Source organism: Stomoxys calcitrans, chromosome 1 (assembly GCF_963082655.1).
Source record: "Stomoxys calcitrans chromosome 1, idStoCalc2.1, whole genome shotgun sequence".
NCBI lineage: Eukaryota > Metazoa > Arthropoda > Insecta > Diptera > Muscidae > Stomoxys > Stomoxys calcitrans.
In genome coordinates, this window is record NC_081552.1 from 32,431,656 (window position 1) to 32,451,991 (window position 20,336).

General features: G+C 36.7%; 2 protein-coding genes across 2 annotated transcripts in view; one reads left to right on the forward strand and one right to left on the reverse strand.

Annotated features, from left to right (window-relative positions):
* Positions 1-4,111, reverse strand: part of LOC106091061 (sodium-independent sulfate anion transporter) — a 59,228-nt gene extending 55,117 nt beyond the window's left edge. The window contains exon 1 of the mRNA XM_013257467.2: positions 4,102-4,111. The gene's annotated coding sequence lies outside the window, so the exon portion shown is untranslated. The remainder of the gene's footprint in view (positions 1-4,101) is intronic.
* A 10,263-nt stretch (positions 4,112-14,374) lies between these two features.
* On the forward strand, positions 14,375-20,336 carry LOC106091062 (digestive cysteine proteinase 1). Its single transcript, XM_013257470.2, has 3 exons — positions 14,375-14,612; positions 18,415-19,407; positions 19,470-20,336. The coding sequence occupies exons 1-3, from the start codon at positions 14,567-14,569 to the stop codon at positions 20,078-20,080; spliced, it is 1,650 nt and encodes a 549-aa protein (XP_013112924.2). The 5' UTR covers positions 14,375-14,566; the 3' UTR covers positions 20,081-20,336.

Sequence of the window (20,336 nt, forward strand, 5' to 3'; positions counted from 1 at the left end):
AAGACCCAAGATCGATTAATATGGCAGCTATATCAGGTTATCAACCGATTTCAACCATACTTTGCACAGCTGTTAGAAGTCATAACAAAACACGTCATGCAAACCAAATCCGATAGGAATTATGCCCTCTTGAGACTCAAGAAGTCTAATCGGGAGATCTGTTTATATGGCGACTATATAAGGTTATGGACTGGATTTAGACTATACTTGGCACAGTTGTTGGGAGTCATACTAGAACACTTCATGCAATTTCAGCCCAATCGGATAAGAATAGCGGCCTTTAGAAGCTCTAGAAGTCAAGACCCAAAGTCAGTTTATATCAGGTTATCAACCCATTTAGACCATACTTGGCACAGTTGTCGGAAGTGATACCAAAACACTACGTGCAAAATTTGAGCCAAATCGGATAAGAAGCTCAAGAAGTCAAGACCCAAAATCGGTTTATATGGCAGCTATATCAAAATATGGACCGATATAGCTCATTTACAATCCCAACCGACCAACACTTATAAGAAGTATTTGTGCATAATTTCAAGCGCTTAGCTTTACTTCTTCGAAAGTTAGCGTGCTTTCGACAGACATGGCTAGATCGACTTAAAAGGTCATGACGATCAAGAATATATGTATATTTTATGGGGTCTGAGATGCATATTTCGAGGTGTTACAAACAGAATAACGAAATTAGTATACCCCCATCCTATGGTAGAGGGTATAATAACACATGAAAGTCACTTTTCAAAATAGAAGTTTTTGTTTTTGATTAGAGCGGTGCTCTATTCCTTCCTATTCCTGCAGTTTATACCCTACACCACTACTGTGGTACAGGGTATTAAAACTTAGTGCATTTGTTTGTAACACCCAGAAGGAATAGAGAGAGACCCATTGATAGGTATACTGATCGACTCAGAATCACTTTCTGATTCGATTTAGCTATGTCCGTTTGTCTGTCCATGTCAATTTGTGCACAAAGTACAGGTCGCAGTTATCATCCGATAGCCTCAAAATTTGGTACAGGCATGTTTTTCGACCTAGAGACGAGGCCTATTGAATTTGGTTCAGATGTGGATATAGCTCCATATCTATTATATAGCACATATCTATTCGTTCGATTTGCAGTAATAATGCAATAAAATAGTCATTTGTTAACCGATTCTCTTGAAATTTGGCAGGAAGGATTTTCTCTTGAATCTCAACATTACTGGTGAATTTCATGGAAATCAGAATCAGTTAGAAATAGCTCTCATATATATATATATGAGTTTTCAGTGCAGGATAAAAAATGTGTCTTTTATGGGCCTAAGACCCTACATCGGCAGATCGGTCTATATGGGGGCTATATCAAGATATAGTCCGATATAGCCCATCTTCGAACTTAACCTGCTTATGGACAAAAAAAATTTGTGCAAAGTTTCAGCTCAATATCTCTATTTTTAAAAGACTGTAGCGTGATTTCAACAGACGGACGGACATGGCTGGATCGTCTTAGATTTTTACTCTGATCAAGAATATATATACTTTATAGGGTCGGAAATGTATATTTCGATGTGTTGCAAACGGAATGACAAAATGAATATACCCCCATCCTTTGGTGGTGGGTATAAGAATAGAAGCAAATTTGCATTTAAAATAACATTACGTATCTTACTCGCCGTGTTTTCTCTTTTCAAAAGCAAGATCTATAATATCTCCATATTGCAACGTTCGCATATGCAAGATAACTGCTAGCAGTGATGGAAAATATTTTTGAAAAATATTCATTACACAAATAATTATTATTTTCTGTCTTTTTCCTGTATTATTATCAGGCGCGCACATCTTGTTTATTTTTGATTTTTGACGAACGTTAAAATTTGTCAAATTCAAGCATTACAGGGTGATTCATTTTTCTTTCAAACCAAAATGGATTGCAGGGTGATGCATATTATGCTCCAAACTGCATATTGGCTGTTTTATTCAGTACTATGTAGTGCAGTGCAATGAAATTTGTATGAAAATGGCATCTGTCCAGGACAACGCCATGATATGTTTTTCACAGTAAGTGTGCCAATCTGCAGAAATACCTCTATTGTGAATGAAAAAATAAAATTAAAGTCAATTATTTATAAAATTATGTACACTAGTATTAAGAAATATTATTTGACTTCTATGCCCACATACATATGTTTTGCAAATTTTATTATGAATTTTACAAATAAATCCACTTTTTTTCTTGTATTATTTCAGCAGGTTGTCACCTCCTGGGAAATAAACAAACCTGCACTGAAAACTTTTTGCGTTTTATTTTTGCCTTTGTCTATCCAGTACTAAAATAAAACACAGCGATTATTATGGACTCTATCTTACACAGAAAAAAGCGCCTAAAAATTTTAATTGAAATTCTTTTATGTTGTTATTGTTGTTGTAGCAGCGTGTTATACACTTGCTGTACACAGCAGCCCTTGGCGATGAAGGACTCCATCGGATCAATCCGGTACGCACAACCGGCTGCCATGGGATTACCTTCTTTTATAATATCTGCACTGTAGCCTTTAATTGATTTTACTTAAGCACCATATTAGGTATCGTACCCTAGAATATAACTGGAAGGAGATTTGAAAAGGCCCATACCCCCACATTTCGCTTAAATTATGGCAATCCCATAGCAGCCGGCTCTTCCAACTGGATTTCAAAAAAAATGTCCAAGAAAATTTAATTTTTTTAATTGGAACAATTAAAAATTTAACTGAAATTTCAAAAAATGTAATCATTTTTTTTAATTGAATATGATTAAAGTAATTATCAGAAAGAGAGGACGTGTTTTTTGTTTGCTCCATATAATTTACCGTTTTGGATAGTTTAAACTATCTGAATTTCATTAAAATTTTTCTTAATTTTAATTTTTCTTAAATTGATAACACCGTTTTTACATACAATATACGTTTTTGAAAAATAACTAACTTTTGGCACAAAATACAAAATTTAAGTTGAACTTATTCAAAGATTTTTTGGTGCACTAACATTTACAAAGCACAATAAACTTCTCAGCCAAAAAAAAATTTCTCGCTCAGTACCTGGGAAAGAGAGAGGCATCAATTGGTTTATAAAAATGTCTATGCGATTGAATGAATCACAAGCCCAGCTTTTGGATGTTATAACACACTCAAACGACAAACTACACAGCGAGATTATGGAGAAGTTAACGGCATCATCGAAGAGAGAGAGAGAGAGAGATTTCACTTCAAGAAAGACCCCGTATGGCAAGACCAGTTTCTCTTGAGCACATGCTTGCTTTCACATATCAACAAAAGGCTGGAAAATTTTGAGGCTATCCTCTTAAACTCATAAAACTCCCGGATACGGAGACTGGAGAAAAATGTAAATGAACTACATGAGAGAGTTAATAATATTGAAACAGTGTGCGAAGATATTGGAATGATGAGTAGCGAAATAAAGAATCTTAAGGCTCAAGTTCAGATGCAAGATAATTTGATCATTTCGTGCGATCTTCGCATCAATGGCATTCCCTACAATAGGTATGAAAACTTGAACGCTAATTTGATGGCATATGTAACGCTCTGAACATTTCTACGCCACTGCAAAAAGCTATATATTGCGTACAAAATAAAAAAACCTTGGATGGTACTATAATTGTCTAACTTCTTACACCGTTTATGAAGAATAAGACTTTAAAAATGGTCTTGGACTACAGAAAAAAGTATACAACTCAGCTACGGCTACATAATATTGGTTTCAATTCTGATGCACCAATATATATAATTGAAAATGTAACTTCAACTAATAAACCTCAAAAGCACGTAAATTCAACTGCCTACTCATACCGTGGTTTGATCTAATTAAAGCCAGGAGTAAATTCTAATCCCGTTTTGGCAGAAAATATTGTTGAATTGAATCAGTTTTTTCAGCCAGCAGCTAATGAGAATAATTCAATTTTATATTAAATTATATTTTACTATAATCTATTTAAACTTTTGTCCTATCGATTTATTTGTTAAATCAGTTTTATTTACATATGTGCCTATACTATACAGCTTGCCTTGCCTGTTTATCACCTATATGTCGATTTTAAATAAAACATCGAGTTCCAATGACGGATTGCGGCGTCTAATTCTCATCATGTCGAAACAGAATGTTGGCGTTGACATCCGTCACATCAATGCCCAAAGTTAAAAAAAATAGATGAATTTAGATGCATCTTTCAACTGTTCAATGTGGATATAATATGCGTGTCTGAAACTTGGTTCGCAGAATCAATTACCGACAATATGATAAAGGTCGAAGGCTACAATGTTTTCAGAAATGAGAGATGTGCTTTTGGAGGTCGTGTAGCTATGTATAAGTGCTAAAAATGTAATTAATTGTAGTATTATCAGAAAATAAGAGAAAATTGAGACAATATTTCTAGAATTAAGGATAAATAATCGGAATTTTCTCTTTGGATGCGTTTATAGACCAAACCGGCATATTAAATTTGATAACCTCATACAGCCACCGTAGCGCAGAGGATGGCATGTCCGAATATGACGCTTACCGCCTGGGTTCAAATCCTGGCGAGACCATCAGAAAAATTTTTTAGCTGTGGTTTTCCCCTTCTATTGCTGACAACATTTGTGAAGTACTATGCCTTGTAAAAATTCTCTCCAAAGAGGTGTTGCACTGCGGCACGCCGTTCGGACTCAGCTATAAAAAGGAGGCCCCTTGTCATTGAGCTTAAAACTTGAATCGGACTGCACCCATTGATATGTGAGAAGTTTGCCCCTGTTCCTTAGTGCAATGTTCGTGAGCAAAAAAAACTGCTGAAAGTTTCTACGCAATATTATGACGTGATAGTTGAAGGTGACTTTAACTCAAACAGAGAAAGAAAGAAATCTGAGCTCTCACATACACTTAACTCTATTGGTTTATACAACGTGAACAATTCCATACCTACCCATTGTACCTCAAGTAGTAATAACTTACTTGACATATTCAAAATCAACTAGCTGAAGCGGGCCTGATCCGCAGCGCCTTCTTTTATTTTATACTAGCTGGACCCGGCCCGCTTCGCTGCGCTTCCTTTTACACCATATGAATTATAACTTTCTTTTCAATTACTTCTTTGCATTCACTAAGTTACGTATATATTTTGCGGCCATGTTTTTATAAAACATTTGGACTATTGTGGAAGCTTGTCCCAGGGTAGGAGGGTTAAACAAATAATACCGAAAGCAGTTAATGATTTGTTCCTTTATTTGATTTATTCGAAAGAAAGACAACTTTTCAAAACAGTAGTGAAAAGCATACGATCACACTCTCCTGTACCTCTCGCGCTCTTTTTTCTTTGTTCGGGTTTGCTTGGCTATTCAAATAATTTCTCCCAATAGATGGCGCTGAATTTGTTGTTGGTGATGCTCGATGTTGATTCCCATCACATTGGCATAATTTTGTCTATTTTTGAATTCGAATCGAATTTCCAGTTTTGTCGGCCTATCTATATATAGCTGCCATATAAACCGATTTGGGATCTTGACCTCTTGAGCCCCTAAACGCCACAAATCTTATCCGATTTGTGTAAAATTTTGTATAAGATAAGTCATTGAAAACAGCTATTTTTCGTTTATAAAATCTGCTGTTTTCAATGTCTTGGCGAAAGAATCGGGTGACAAAACGAAAAAAAAATGTGGCACGCCACTTGGGTTCGACTATAAAAAGGGGGATTCTTATCTTTGAGCTAAATTTTCAATCAAACCCGCTTCACTGAGCTTTCGCTTTCAAGACGTAGAAAAATGTCACCTCTGTAACGTACCCTACTCTCCAATAGCTCTGATTATGTGTACGTTCGTTGAGCCTTTCCCTCTAACAATTCAACACAAACTTGGATTTTCGCACTCTACTTAATAAATTTTTATCTATGGCAAAGATAGCCACTTAAACGACCTGAAGCTCCTATTATTAAGGCCCGTCTTAGGGTGGGGAATTAAAAAAAAAACAAACAACCGCAACGAAATTCTTATATTTTATTTTTCTTTATTTTAAGGACCGATAGGTTGTCATAACAAAGATAAATGCTGATCAATTTTTACCACTCTATCTTCTCTCCGTTCGTGGTGACGTCTCAATTCAGTTGATTCATTGGCAAACAGAATAGATGACGCTTATTTAAATGTTAGTGCTGCCATCGATAAAGGAAAGGTTTAGACTTTAATACCCAAAATGTTAACAAAATAACTGAAAAGCTCTCCGTTCCATGTCGCCCCGGATGCTTGCGAATAACATATAAACGACTGAGAATTTTACATTTCTCCCATCTGTTAGAGCTTTTTTGAACATATGTTATGAGTCTATAGATTTCCTTTGCCTGTGCTGCTACTCACTTGGAGCGATTTAGTGCCTATAATATTTATCATGATGTGGTAGTTGTCTGTAACATACTATGGCTACCTGCCATATATATGACTTCCATAATTTAGTCGCTTTTAAATCAAATCAAATTGCCATATTAAACGATTCTCAGTGGTAAAGAACTAATTTGCCGGTCCTTATATTAGGTGCGATGGCGACAGTTCTTAGTAATTTAACCATGTAAATCTTTTGAACATGAAAGTGTTGCCCAGCAGCACGTTGTTTGGACTTGTCTAAGAAAATTAGGCTCCTTGTCGATGAGCTCAAAATGGCGGCTACCTTGACTTATGGTTTGCAACTGCTCCTATCACACTGAACGTCATAACGTCTCACTCCATCTGCCACTTGAGCTCAAATTTGAATGACGCATTCCACTTAAAAATATCTATCACCTAATCCCCCATTGTTTTAATGGGGAGGTAAAGCACCACCTAGATTCTTGGACACAAAGTTTAATTTTATATTTGTAATCTGCTACCAAATGCCTTTAATTTGAGGCTCATCTAGCTAGGATCGAATTATATTCCCATTTGAGGGTGGGGCGACCCCCAATAACTTGGACCTCATTTTTTATGACATATTCGTAGTCTAGTTTCGAAAACCTGTCCCATATTGATATTTACGTCCAATATGTTTGCTTGGGGGAGTTTTTGCGGTTGGACGACCCCTTGCATACTTCATCCCAATTTTTATACCCTCCACCATAAGATGGGGGGTATACTAAATTCGTCATTCTGTTTGTCACTACTCGAAATATTCGTCTGAGACCCCATAAAGTATATATATTCTTGATCGTCATGACATTTTATGTCGATCTAGCCATGTCCGTCCGTCTGTCCGTCCGTCTGTCTGTCGAAAGCACGCTAACTTCCGAAAGAGTATAGCTAGCCGCTTGAAATTTTGCACAAATACTTCTTATTAGTGTAGGTCGGTTGGTATTGTAAATGGGCCATATCGGTCCATGTTTTGATATAGCTGCCATATAAACCGATCTTGGGTCTTGACTTCTTGAGCCTCTAGAGTGCGCAATTCTTATCCGATTGGAATGAAATTTTGCAAGACGTGTTTTGTTATGATATCCAACAACTGTGTCAAGTATAGTTCAAATCGGTCCATAACCTGATATAGCTGCCATATAAACCGATCTTGGGTCTTGACTTCTTGAGCCTCTAGCGTGCGCAATTCTTATCCGATCAGAATGAAATTTTGCACGACGTGTTTTGTTATGATATCCAACAACTGTGCCAAGTATAGTTCAAATCGGTCCATAACCTGATATAGCTGCCATATAAACCGATCTTGGGTCTTGACTTCTTGAGCCTCTAGAGGGCGCAATTCTTATCCGAATGGAATGGAATTTCGCACGACGTGTTTTGTTATGGTACCCAACAACTGTGCCTAGTATGGTTTAAATCGGTCCATAACCTGATATAGCTGCCATATAAACCGATCTTGGGTCTTGACTTCTTGAGCCTCTAGAGTGCGCAATTCTTATCCAATTGGAATGAATTTTTGCACGAAGTATTTCATTATGATATCCAACAACTGTGCCGAGTATGGTTGAAATCGGTTCATAATCTGATATAGCTGTCATATAAACAGATCTGGGGATTTGACTTCTTGTGCTTCTAGAGGGCGCAATTCCTATCCGATTTGGCTGAAATTTTGCATGACGTATTTTATTTTTACTTTCAACAACTGTGTCAAATAAGGTTCAAATCGGTTCATAACCTGATATAGTTGCTATATAAACCGATCTGGGATCTTGACTTCTTGACCCCTAGAAGTCGCAATTATTATCCGATATGCCTGAAATTTTGTACGACGGATCCTCTCATGACCATCAACAAACGTGTTTATTATGGTCTGAATCGGTCTATAGCCCGATACAGATCCCATAAAAATCGTTCTCTCTATTTTACTTCGTAAAATATAATATTTATCATGATGTGGTAGTTGTCTGTAACATACTATGGCTACCTGCCATATATATGACTTCCATAATTTAGTCGCTTTTAAATCAAATCAAATTGCCATATTAAACGATTCTCAGTGGTAAAGAACTAATTTGCCGGTCCTTATATTAGGTGCGATGGCGACAGTTCTTAGTAATTTAACCATGTAAATCTTTTGAACATGAAAGTGTTGCCCAGCAGCACGTTGTTTGGACTTGTCTAAGAAAATTAGGCTCCTTGTCGATGAGCTCAAAATGGCGGCTACCTTGACTTATGGTTTGCAACTGCTCCTATCACACTGAACGTCATAACGTCTCACTCCATCTGCCACTTGAGCTCAAATTTGAATGACGCATTCCACTTAAAAATATCTATCACCTAATCCCCCATTGTTTTAATGGGGAGGTAAAGCACCACCTAGATTCTTGGACACAAAGTTTAATTTTATATTTGTAATCTGCTACCAAATGCCTTTAATTTGAGGCTCATCTAGCTAGGATCGAATTATATTCCCATTTGAGGGTGGGGCGACCCCCAATAACTTGGACCTCATTTTTTATGACATATTCGTAGTCTAGTTTCGAAAACCTGTCCCATATTGATATTTACGTCCAATATGTTTGCTTGGGGGAGTTTTTGCGGTTGGACGACCCCTTGCATACTTCATCCCAATTTTTATACCCTCCACCATAAGATGGGGGGTATACTAATTTCGTCATTCTGTTTGTCACTACTCGAAATATTCGTCTGAGACCCCATAAAGTATATATATTCTTGATCGTCATGACATTTTATGTCGATCTAGCCATGTCCGTCCGTCTGTCCGTCCGTCTGTCTGTCGAAAGCACGCTAACTTCCGAAAGAGTATAGCTAGCCGCTTGAAATTTTGCACAAATACTTCTTATTAGTGTAGGTCGGTTGGTATTGTAAATGGGCCATATCGGTCCATGTTTTGATATAGCTGCCATATAAACCGATCTTGGGTCTTGACTTCTTGAGCCTCTAGAGTGCGCAATTCTTATCCGATTGGAATGAAATTTTGCAAGACGTGTTTTGTTATGATATCCAACAACTGTGTCAAGTATAGTTCAAATCGGTCCATAACCTGATATAGCTGCCATATAAACCGATCTTGGGTCTTGACTTCTTGAGCCTCTAGCGTGCGCAATTCTTATCCGATCAGAATGAAATTTTGCACGACGTGTTTTGTTATGATATCCAACAACTGTGCCAAGTATAGTTCAAATCGGTCCATAACCTGATATAGCTGCCATATAAACCGATCTTGGGTCTTGACTTCTTGAGCCTCTAGAGGGCGCAATTCTTATCCGAATGGAATGGAATTTCGCACGACGTGTTTTGTTATGGTACCCAACAACTGTGCCTAGTATGGTTTAAATCGGTCCATAACCTGATATAGCTGCCATATAAACCGATCTTGGGTCTTGACTTCTTGAGCCTCTAGAGTGCGCAATTCTTATCCAATTGGAATGAATTTTTGCACGAAGTATTTCATTATGATATCCAACAACTGTGCCGAGTATGGTTGAAATCGGTTCATAATCTGATATAGCTGTCATATAAACAGATCTGGGGATTTGACTTCTTGTGCTTCTAGAGGGCGCAATTCCTATCCGATTTGGCTGAAATTTTGCATGACGTATTTTATTTTTACTTTCAACAACTGTGTCAAATAAGGTTCAAATCGGTTCATAACCTGATATAGTTGCTATATAAACCGATCTGGGATCTTGACTTCTTGACCCCTAGAAGTCGCAATTATTATCCGATATGCCTGAAATTTTGTACGACGGATCCTCTCATGACCATCAACAAACGTGTTTATTATGGTCTGAATCGGTCTATAGCCCGATACAGATCCCATAAAAATCGTTCTCTCTATTTTACTTCGTGAGCCCCAATGGGCGCAATTCTTATACGAATTGGCTAAAATTTGACACAGGTCTCCAACATATAATTTAATTGTGGTCCGAGCCGGACCATATCTTGATATCGTTTTAATAGCAGAGCAACTCTTTTCTTATATCCTTTTTTGCCTAAGAAGAGATGCCGGGAAAAGAACTCGACAAATGCGATCCATGGTGGAGGGTATATAAGATTCGGCCCGGCCGAACTTAGCACGCTTTAACTTGTTAATACCATATTCGTATTCTACTCCCCAATACCTTTCATTTAATACCCATATAGTCCCTTTCGGTACATTTTTGATTTAGGTGGTGTTTTTGGGGTAACGGGGGAGGGTTCGCCCCCTTCCAATATCAACAAACTAAAAAGTCTTTTCCTCCTTCCTGACCATTTTCGTAATCTACTCCCAAATACCTTTCATTCGAGTTCCATATTGTCCCAGTTACTTGGATCCAATTTTTTATATGAAGTTCGTAGTCTACTCTTGAATACCTTGCATTTGAATCCCATTTTGTACCGATCGGTTCACTTTTATTTTTGTACTCATATCAGAGTTTCTCAACAAAGACTGATGTCAAATGTTTCATTTAATTACATTAGATGAACAACTCACTTTTATAAATGAAAATGTTCTGCACCTTCTAAACTCTTCCGTTCCCCTACAAATTTTTCGAAATCGTCAAAACCATAAACAATGGTTTAATCGTAGCATAAAAGAGATGATTGGGAAAAGAGATATGACGTATAAAAGGTGGAAAAATGTAAAACGGAGCAGCTTCATGATGAATTTAGGTTGAGAAGAACAATGCTTCCCCAAATATTGCATACAGCAACACGTCGGAGCGTTTTGTCTTACCCTCAGCAGCGGTACCACCTTTTCCTCAATCTTCAGAATTCGAATTTTTCTGAGTGACAACACATGATGTCGTTGAATGTTTTTTATCTGTAAAGTCTAATGCGGTTGGCTTGGACTCAATTCATCCCACTTTTTTTAAATTATACTGCCAGATATTTTGCCATGTTTAACACATGACATATTGATAGATCTGACGGGCGACGGTGCAGTTTTCAAAAGAATTGCAATGGGTTGATTTTAACAACCTTTCAAACATCAAAGCTCTTATAAAAATTATTCATAAAAAAACACCAGAGTATCTCTACAATAAATTGGATTTATTTTGGCCGAACCACCAGAAGGGTATTGATCGTCCAAAGCGCCACAATCTGCTGGTGTCCGAATGGCATTTCTTTTTTAATGCAGTCCGTCTATGGAACTCTTTGCCAACATCAATAAAATTTTTAAGCAACGCAAGCAACTTCAAAATATCTCTTTTCAACATGTATTAAATATTTATTTATTACTAATAATTTTTGTTTAGAAATTGCAACTAAAACAAAATACATTTTAATTCAAGTAATTAGTACGTAATAAAATGCTGTACACAAAAATTTTATGCTATTAAAATTCACATACTCTAATTCTAAGATTGTAGTCTTGTTGTATGTGAAATCATAAAAAAAATAAATAAATATGCATCTTTTTAATTGAAATTTTTCTTCAACCACTCCTTCAAAAATGGTGATTGATATAATTATTTTCGTGTTTGAAGCAGTTTCAATTAATTATTAATTAATTTCGCGATTCAAACCAATTTTATTTTTTTTTCTGTATATGCTGGAAGCTCTAAACACCAACTTTTGGTAACATTGTAAGCAATATTATTGTGAATTTAAGCTGGGTATGCACCTCTAGCGAAATTTCCGGTTGCAGACAAGACATATGTGTCGCCACTGAAAAATAGTTGTGTAGAATACAAGATGGAGACAAACATTTATTTATAATTTTGGCCGAATTTTAATAATTAATAATTGTTGGCTGATAATAACATATGTGCTGTAATTAATCGTTTTTATTTGCAAATAATTTCTTGTTGAAAGGAGCTATTTAAACATACATTTTCATTCGTAGTTGCTCGATTAAATTCACCAATGCCTATTATGTCACCCTGTTACGCAAAGAAGATTCCATTGAACTGGGTATCTGCAACCGAATTTTTCGGTATCGGTAACGAATATTTCGTTTAGGATATTTCAATGCATTGCTTAAGGTAACGAAAATTTCACTAGAAGTGCATACTGCGCAATAGCAAGATATCAAAGAGTCTTGTTTGATAACGACAATGGAGGCATTCGCAGGCGAAATGCACTGTTAAAATTTCAGCAATAAAATGCCGATAAATGAAATTGAGAGGAAAAAGCTAAAAAGAATGAAAAAGCAGAGTGGTTGTTTTTGTTATGACCGGCAATCCGAAGGCGATTGTGTGTGTGCGTGCTTAAAACAGGGCTGGAAATTGTGTTTTACTAAGGTACCATTTATATGCAAACTAGTACCAAACGAATTCAAAAAAATTTTTTTATCAAATATTATAGGTATAAAAATTTGAAACAAATACAGGTTTCCTCCTAAAATCATGTTTTTATTTTATGGGTAACAAACGTTGTACATGCATAAATTCTCTTTTGTTTTTATTTCTTGAGTCTTGCTATAAATTATATATATATACATAAATTTCGTCATGCTGTTTGTAACACCTCGAAATATGCGTCTAATACCCCATAAAATGCATATTCTTGATCGTCGTTCCATTTATCTATCGAAAGCAACCTAACTTTTCGAAGAAGTAAAGCTAGGCGACTGAAATTTTGCACGTATTTGTGCATTGTGGTTGGGATTGTAAATGGGCCAAATCGGCCCATGTTTTGATATAGTTATATAACCGATTTTGGGTCTTAACTTCTTAAGCTTCTAGAGTGCGCATTTTTAGTATCATTTCTAACAATTGTGCTAAGTATGGTTCAAATCGGTTTATAACCTGATAAAGCTGCTATATAAACCGATTTCCGATTTCTTGAGCTTCTAGAGAGCGCCATTCCTATTCGATTTGGCTGAAATATTAAACATATCATTATGTTATGACTTCCAACAATTGTGATATGGTCCCATAAAATCGATCTCCCGATTAAACTTCTTGAGCTTATAGAGATCACGATTCTTATCCGATTTGAAATTTTGCACATATCGTTTTGGTATGACTTTCAACAACTGTGCCAAGTATAGTTTAAATCATTGCAAAACCTGATATAGCCTCAATAAAACCGATCTCCCGATTAAACTTCTTGAACTTCTAGAAGACGCAATTCTTATCCCTTTGGTATGACTTCCAACAACTGTCCAAGTATGGTTTAAATGATCCCAAAACCTGATATAGCCGCCATATAAGCCGATCTGAGATTCTAGAGAGCGCAATTCTAATCCGATTTGGCTGGAATTTTGCACATGTCGTTTTGGTACAATTACCAAAAACTGTTCAAAGTATGGTCTAAATCGGTTGATAACCTGATGTAGCTGCCATATAAACCGATATCCCAATTTGAGTTCCTGAGCCTCTGGAGGGCGCAATTATTGCTGGATTTGCCTGAAATTTTAGAGGTAGTGTTTTTCTATCACTTCTAACAGCCATGCCAATTACGCTCCATAATGGTCAATAATTTGATATAGCTCATGTATATTTAAAAAAGTCATTCATAGAGCTTGTCGAAGGCGATCCATGGTGGAGGGTATATAAGATTCGGCCCGGTCGAACATAATACTTTTTTACTTGTTTTTCATTCAAACTATGGCAATATAGTCCATCTATCTCGGACATGATAATGCAATTTATTCACTGAGAGAACGTACTTAGAACAGAGAGCATATGTAACTGTAATTGTGTAAAATACGGTAATAGCAATCAGTGATGGAAAAGTCAGAACAATAGTAGTTTTTTTAGTACTTTTTCTACCCGAGGAGTACCGTAATATCCCCTCGACCGATTTATCACCTTCCCAAGTATAACGAGTTTTTGGAAGATTTTGGATGTCTTTGCAGTCTTTTTATTCTTTACAGGCGGCGATACTGCATTCTAATACTTTTGAAATCGTTATGCAAAACTGAAGAATATTCTTGCGGCTCAAAAAGTACATTTTAGTACTATATCAAAATTTGTAATTTCCATCCCTGAAAGCAATATCAGCACATATATTTTGATAAAGAAGAACAATGAACAACAACTTTCAGTTTGCAATAAATAAATACTGTTGAACTTAGTAGATTATTTGGCGTCTTTACCTCAAGCTTAGAGGTTGGAACTGTCTTGTGTTTTGTGGTTTAGTGAAACTTTGTGTACCTAATTGCAAGAAATTAAAAAGGAACTTTCAATTTAAATCAAAAGAAAAGAAAGCACCAAATAGCTGAGTTCTAAAGAATCATGCGACTCGCATTGATTTTTGCAATTTTCGGCTTGGCAATTCCAGGTAATTGTAAAATAAATTAAGTTATTGTTAAAACCAGTTTGTCAAAAATTAAATTTATAAAATTAAAAACAGTTGTAAAACTTAATATCAAGTTTTTTTTTTTTATTTTTTTACAATAATAATAAAAAGCCATGCATCATTTATGTACTGTGTAAGTGAAATTTGATAAACTAGTCACCGTATAATTAGAACTTAACCCATTGCATATAGGGAGATCATTATTGAAATGTTGCCACATGGTTTAATCGTATGGGGAACACAAACAATTTTCTTGCTAAGAAATTAAATGCTGACGTCAAAGATCTTTCGTATTTAAAAGATATTTTCAATGTAATAAGACTTGATTTTCAATTTTAATACGTGCGTAGGTTGTGGAAAATCAATGAAGAGAGATCATAAAAACCATTACTGCAAGTCTGGCATAAATTTTGCAATAGGTGCTGGTTTTGAAATTTTCATAGTAGTTTTGTCATAATGGCTAGTACTATGTTCGTTTCTCACCGTTGAAAGCCCATGGTTTTCGCGATTGTTTTTTTTGAAAGTACACAAATAACAATGATAGAGTAGGAATTTTTTTATATTTTATCACAAGTAATGTGGGAATGTCCTACTGAATTAAATCCTCAAGTTTTTTTTTTGCTTTAAAATCTATTATGTAAAAAAGTAAACGGCGAAAAATATCGCGAAAAGCGAATATAGTAGCAGCCTTGAGGCGCTAAATACATACAAAAACACAATAAAATAAGCGAAGTCTAACCGGTAAAGCCTAGTACTTGCGTTCAACTGTTGTTGTAACTACATTTTCATGTGAAGGTGGCGATACTTGTTAAGCCTCTGTAGGTGAGCAAGCTCGTTCCGGTCCAATGGACCGATCGATTTAGTTGAGTATGTTATTAGTTCGCGCCATTTTTCGTTGTTTGTGTGTTATGGTTCTTAACTATAATACACACACAACCAAAACTCGTTGATACTTCGCGAGAAAAAATTGTACTCAGCTGTTTACGGTACATTACCTGGTAATTATGTCATGGCTACTGGTTATTTAAAGGCGCCAAAAACTCGCCTTGTCATATCGAGCAAGAGCCGGTGCCACCCGACCTCTTACCGAGACTCTCCACTCGATACCGCTGATTGTCCGTGACTGCAGTTACAGCTACACCGGATGGAGCATTCCACTATCTGCAACCTGTGGACGCGCCCGGTAGTTCGCAGCTAAGCTTCTCGTGACTGCAATGAACACCACACAGATCGGACCTCAATGATCCAGCTTGTGTGGTGCTCACAGTGATCCCGTGCCCGAACAACTGTAAAAAAACGGTGACCTAGAAAATGCAAAAACATTCCGTAGAAGTGGTACTGAGTTCTATGAGCAATATAGTAGCGACATGTCTCTACGTCAGTATAAATTTCGCTTCAATTTGTGCGAATGTAATTAAATGCTCACGATCTGCGGCACGAACAACCCGGCTTCAATGTAGTTGCTTTTGTTCTGTGTCCGTTTTATAGGTGGATATTAACTTCAGTTATTCATTCCAACAACTGTGCTAAAATAGGTTCAAATCGGTCAATAACCTGATATAGCCACCATATAAACCGATCTTGGGTCTTGACTTCTTGAGCTCTTATCCGATTGGAATGAAATTTTGCACGACGTGTTTTGTTATAATATCCAACAACTGTTTGGTTTAAATCGGTCCATAAACTAATATAGCTTGCATTTAAACCGATCTGGGGATTTGACTTCTTGAGCTCCTAGAGGGCGCAATTCCTATCCGATTTGGTTGAAATTTTGCATGACGTATTTTATTATGACTTTCAATAACTGTGTCAAATAAGGTCCAAATCTGTTTATAACCTGATATAGCTGCCATATAAACCGATCTGGGACCTTGACTTTTTGAACCTCTAGAGGTCGCAATTATTATCCGATTTGGCTTAAATTTTGTACGGCGGATCCTTGCATGACCATACGTGTTTTGTTATGGTCTGAATCGGTCTATAGCCTGATATAGCTCCCATATAAATCGATCTCTCTATTTTACTTTTTGAGCACCCAAAGGGCGCAGTTCTTATTCGAATTGGCTGTCATTTTACATAGGTCTCCAACATATAATTTAACTGTGGTCCGAATCCCATATTGACGTTTCTATCAATATGGGACTCAAATGAAAAGTATCCGGCAGTAAATTACAAATATGGCATAAAAAGTCCAAGCAATGGACCCCACCCCCAGATGGCCATATCAGCCGACCATGGCTATATGGGATTCAAATTAAAGATATAGTTGGAAGTAGATTAAAAATATGACATTAAAATTTGCGTTCAAGTCCAGGTTTATTGATTTTCGGGAAATTTATATTAATTTTCAGTACAATGACCCTGGGGTCCACCCCACACTCAAACACAACTTCTGAAAGTAGAGCACGAATCTTATTTTTACCTTAATGGCCAAGTGATCACGCCCGAAATACCCCCTAAACCCGAAATATTTACCAATACGTTATTATGAGACTCAAATGAAAGGCATTTGGGAGTAGAGTAAAATTTTGCCCAGGAACCGAGCAGGGGCAAACTTTTCGCACGTCAATGAGTGCGTTCCGATTCAAGTTGAGTTTACCAACGATAAGGGACCTTTTTATAGCCGAATCCGAACGGCGTGCCGCAGTACGGCACTTCTTACGGGAGAATTTTTTACATGACCATGCATGGTATAGTACCTCGCAAATGCCGCCAGCATTAAGAGGGGATAACCACCGCTTTAAAATTTTGCCCAAAGTTCTCTCCAGAATTCGAGCGCAGGCGTTCAGTGTCATAGGCGGACATAGGCTACAGTGGCACGAATTCGATATCCACATTCAAGGCGAAGTGTCCCCACCCTAAAAAGATTTATAGAGTTAAAGAAGGCGCAGCGGAGCAGGTCCTGTCCAGCTAGTGTATTATTAAAATTGCTTCATAAGTTATTGAGGATTATCCTACTGAATAAAATCAATATGTTTTTCAAAATCGATCATCTAAACAAAGTAATTACGAAAAAATTTCGCGAATAGTGAACATAGTACTACGCTTCTATAGACAATTTTCGTGCTTAACACCAGGCTTAAGGTGGTAGTAGTAGGGTAGTTTTTGCAATCAAGGGGTATTATCGTGTTAAAAATATATTTTTTTCCATTTCCATTCCGGAATTCATTGCAATACTGCCCCGTTATCGTTTTTTTGACCTGCATAAATTTGTAATAATCTTTCCCCAAAAAGGGTGTACATTTACTGCATAGACTTTTGCCCATTAACGAGGAAAAATACCGAAAATTAAAGCTGTTCGAAAAATTGCATATAAAGTTAGGTGAGAGGAAACTACCCTACGCAATAAAGACTCACACTCAAAATATAACTTTGTACCACAAATGAAATAGTTTTCACAGATTTTTTCCACTATTTTTTTATATGGAGCTTCACTGTGAAAACTGAAGTAAATACCCACTTTTAAACTAAAAAACTATTTTTGATTGAATGTAAAAATATATTTTTATACAATTGATTAGTTTTAGATATTCATAAGAAATTTAAAGAACTTTTTAATACTATATATCAAAAAGGTTTCTCAGATAGATATATAATTGCTTCATAAGCGCAGTGATATAAAAGTATTGCATTTACAATATCGCCGTCGTCTTTCTTATTTTAAAATTGTTCCTTTTGTTTGGGTTACTAACATTCGATGCGGCGAATGTATAGGAAACACGAGATATATGTAGCTTTGCTTTATTTACTAGTCCATTTCAATAATATCTTTATATATTTTCAGCCTTGGCCACAAAACCTCCTCGCTGGGATGCCAATTACATCGTGAAGGGAACTTTATACATACCCTATGCCGAAATAGCCGAACCTTTCTATGCCTGGTATGATAAAAACACCAATCGTTCTCGTATCGATTACTATGGAGGTATGGTGAAAACCTATCAGTTGGCCAATGAACATCCCTATGGTACATCATTGAAACTGGCACCAATTACGACACGCGAGGAGCTCAATAAAGTCACTTGCTTGCAATTAAATGGCACTGCAGAAAGTCCGGTTGAGATTCAATCGATACTGCCATATGTAAAGGATTTCACTTTGATGGGCACAGAGACATTTTTGGGTTTTACTTGTGACAAATTCCGTTTGGAGGAAACCATTGGTCAAAAGAAAAATGTTTACACATTGTGGGTGCGCTATAAGAAATCTCCCCATTATCCAGCTTCAAGAATGCCAATTCCAGTTCGTTACGAAATGAGAGGCTACAACACTTTGTTGGGTTCACATTATGACCATTACTATTTGGACTATGACAGCTATGATCATGATGATATTCCCAATGAGGTTTTTGAGCTTGAAGATGGAATGGAATGTATGGCTTTCCCAGGTCCAGGCAAGGGCCATTATGCCACTTTTAATCCCATGCAAGAATTTGTGCATCCCTCAATAAATCATCATGTTGATCATGCCTTTGAAGAATTCAAAAATAAACATAATGTGGATTATCGCACAGAAAATGAGCACGAGTACCGTAAGAATGTCTTTAGGCAAAATTTGAGATTTATTCATTCAAAGAATCGTGCGAAATTGAGCTATACCTTGGCTATAAATCATTTGGCCGATAAGACAGATGAAGAATTGAAATCACGAAGAGGCTTCCGATCTTCGGGTGTATACAATACTGGTAAGCCCTTTCCTTATAAAAAGGAAAAGCTAAGGGATAATTTGCCGGAGCAATATGACTGGCGTATTTATGGAGCGGTGACCCCAGTAAAAGGTTATCTACAAAACATTAACATTTTTTTAGAAAAGGCTGATGATTTTCTTTTATTTCTTCAGATCAATCTGTTTGCGGTTCTTGCTGGTCCTTTGGCACCATTGGTCACATTGAGGGAGCCTATTTCCTCAAGAATGGCGGTAATTTGGTTAGACTTTCTCAACAGGCCTTGATAGATTGCTCGTGGCAATATGGCAACAATGGCTGTGATGGCGGCGAAGACTTCCGTGCTTATCAATGGATGATGGAGATGGGTGGCATACCCACAGAAGAGGAATATGGTCCCTATTTGGGTCAGGATGGCTATTGTCATGCCAAAAATGTCTCACTTGTAGCACCCATTACGGGTTTTGTAAATGTAACCGCCAATGATCCTGATGCATTTAAAATTGCTCTGCTGAAGCATGGTCCCCTGTCGGTAGCCATTGATGCCTCACCCAAAACCTTTAGTTTCTACTCCCATGGTGTTTACTATGAACCCACCTGCAAGAATGGGCTTGATGAATTGGATCATGCTGTATTGGCGGTGGGCTATGGCTCCATTAATGGTGAAGACTATTGGCTGGTAAAGAACTCATGGTCCACCTATTGGGGCAATGATGGATATATACTAATGTCGGCGCGTAAAAATAACTGCGGTGTCATGACTATGCCCACGTATGTGGAAATGTAAATCTTAAGAATGTAAAAGATAGTTGCCAACCACTTCACTCGGAGACCTCTGGTCCATTGTGTTCGTCCTAAGTATGAAGTTATAAATCAGTTGATCATTTTGTGCAAAAAATGCCGGCATTTTAATTTCTTTTTTTATAGACTCAAGTAATATGATAATGATTTATTTGTTTATATATACATATGTAAGTTTGTCTATTATGATATATGCGATTATATTTTTTATATAAATAAAATGTATAAATATAAAAAGAAAA

Bases quoted from the DNA above. Each gene is read 5' to 3' on its own strand.
- LOC106091062 (XM_013257470.2), top strand. From the start codon at position 14,567: ATGCGACTCGCATTGATTTTTGCAATTTTCGGCTTGGCAATTCCAG. The intron at 14,613-18,414 runs GTAATTGTAAAA...ATATATTTTCAG, and splicing joins TTTCGGCTTGGCAATTCCAG to CCTTGGCCACAAAACCTCCT. The intron at 19,408-19,469 runs GTTATCTACAAA...TTATTTCTTCAG, and splicing joins AGCGGTGACCCCAGTAAAAG to ATCAATCTGTTTGCGGTTCT.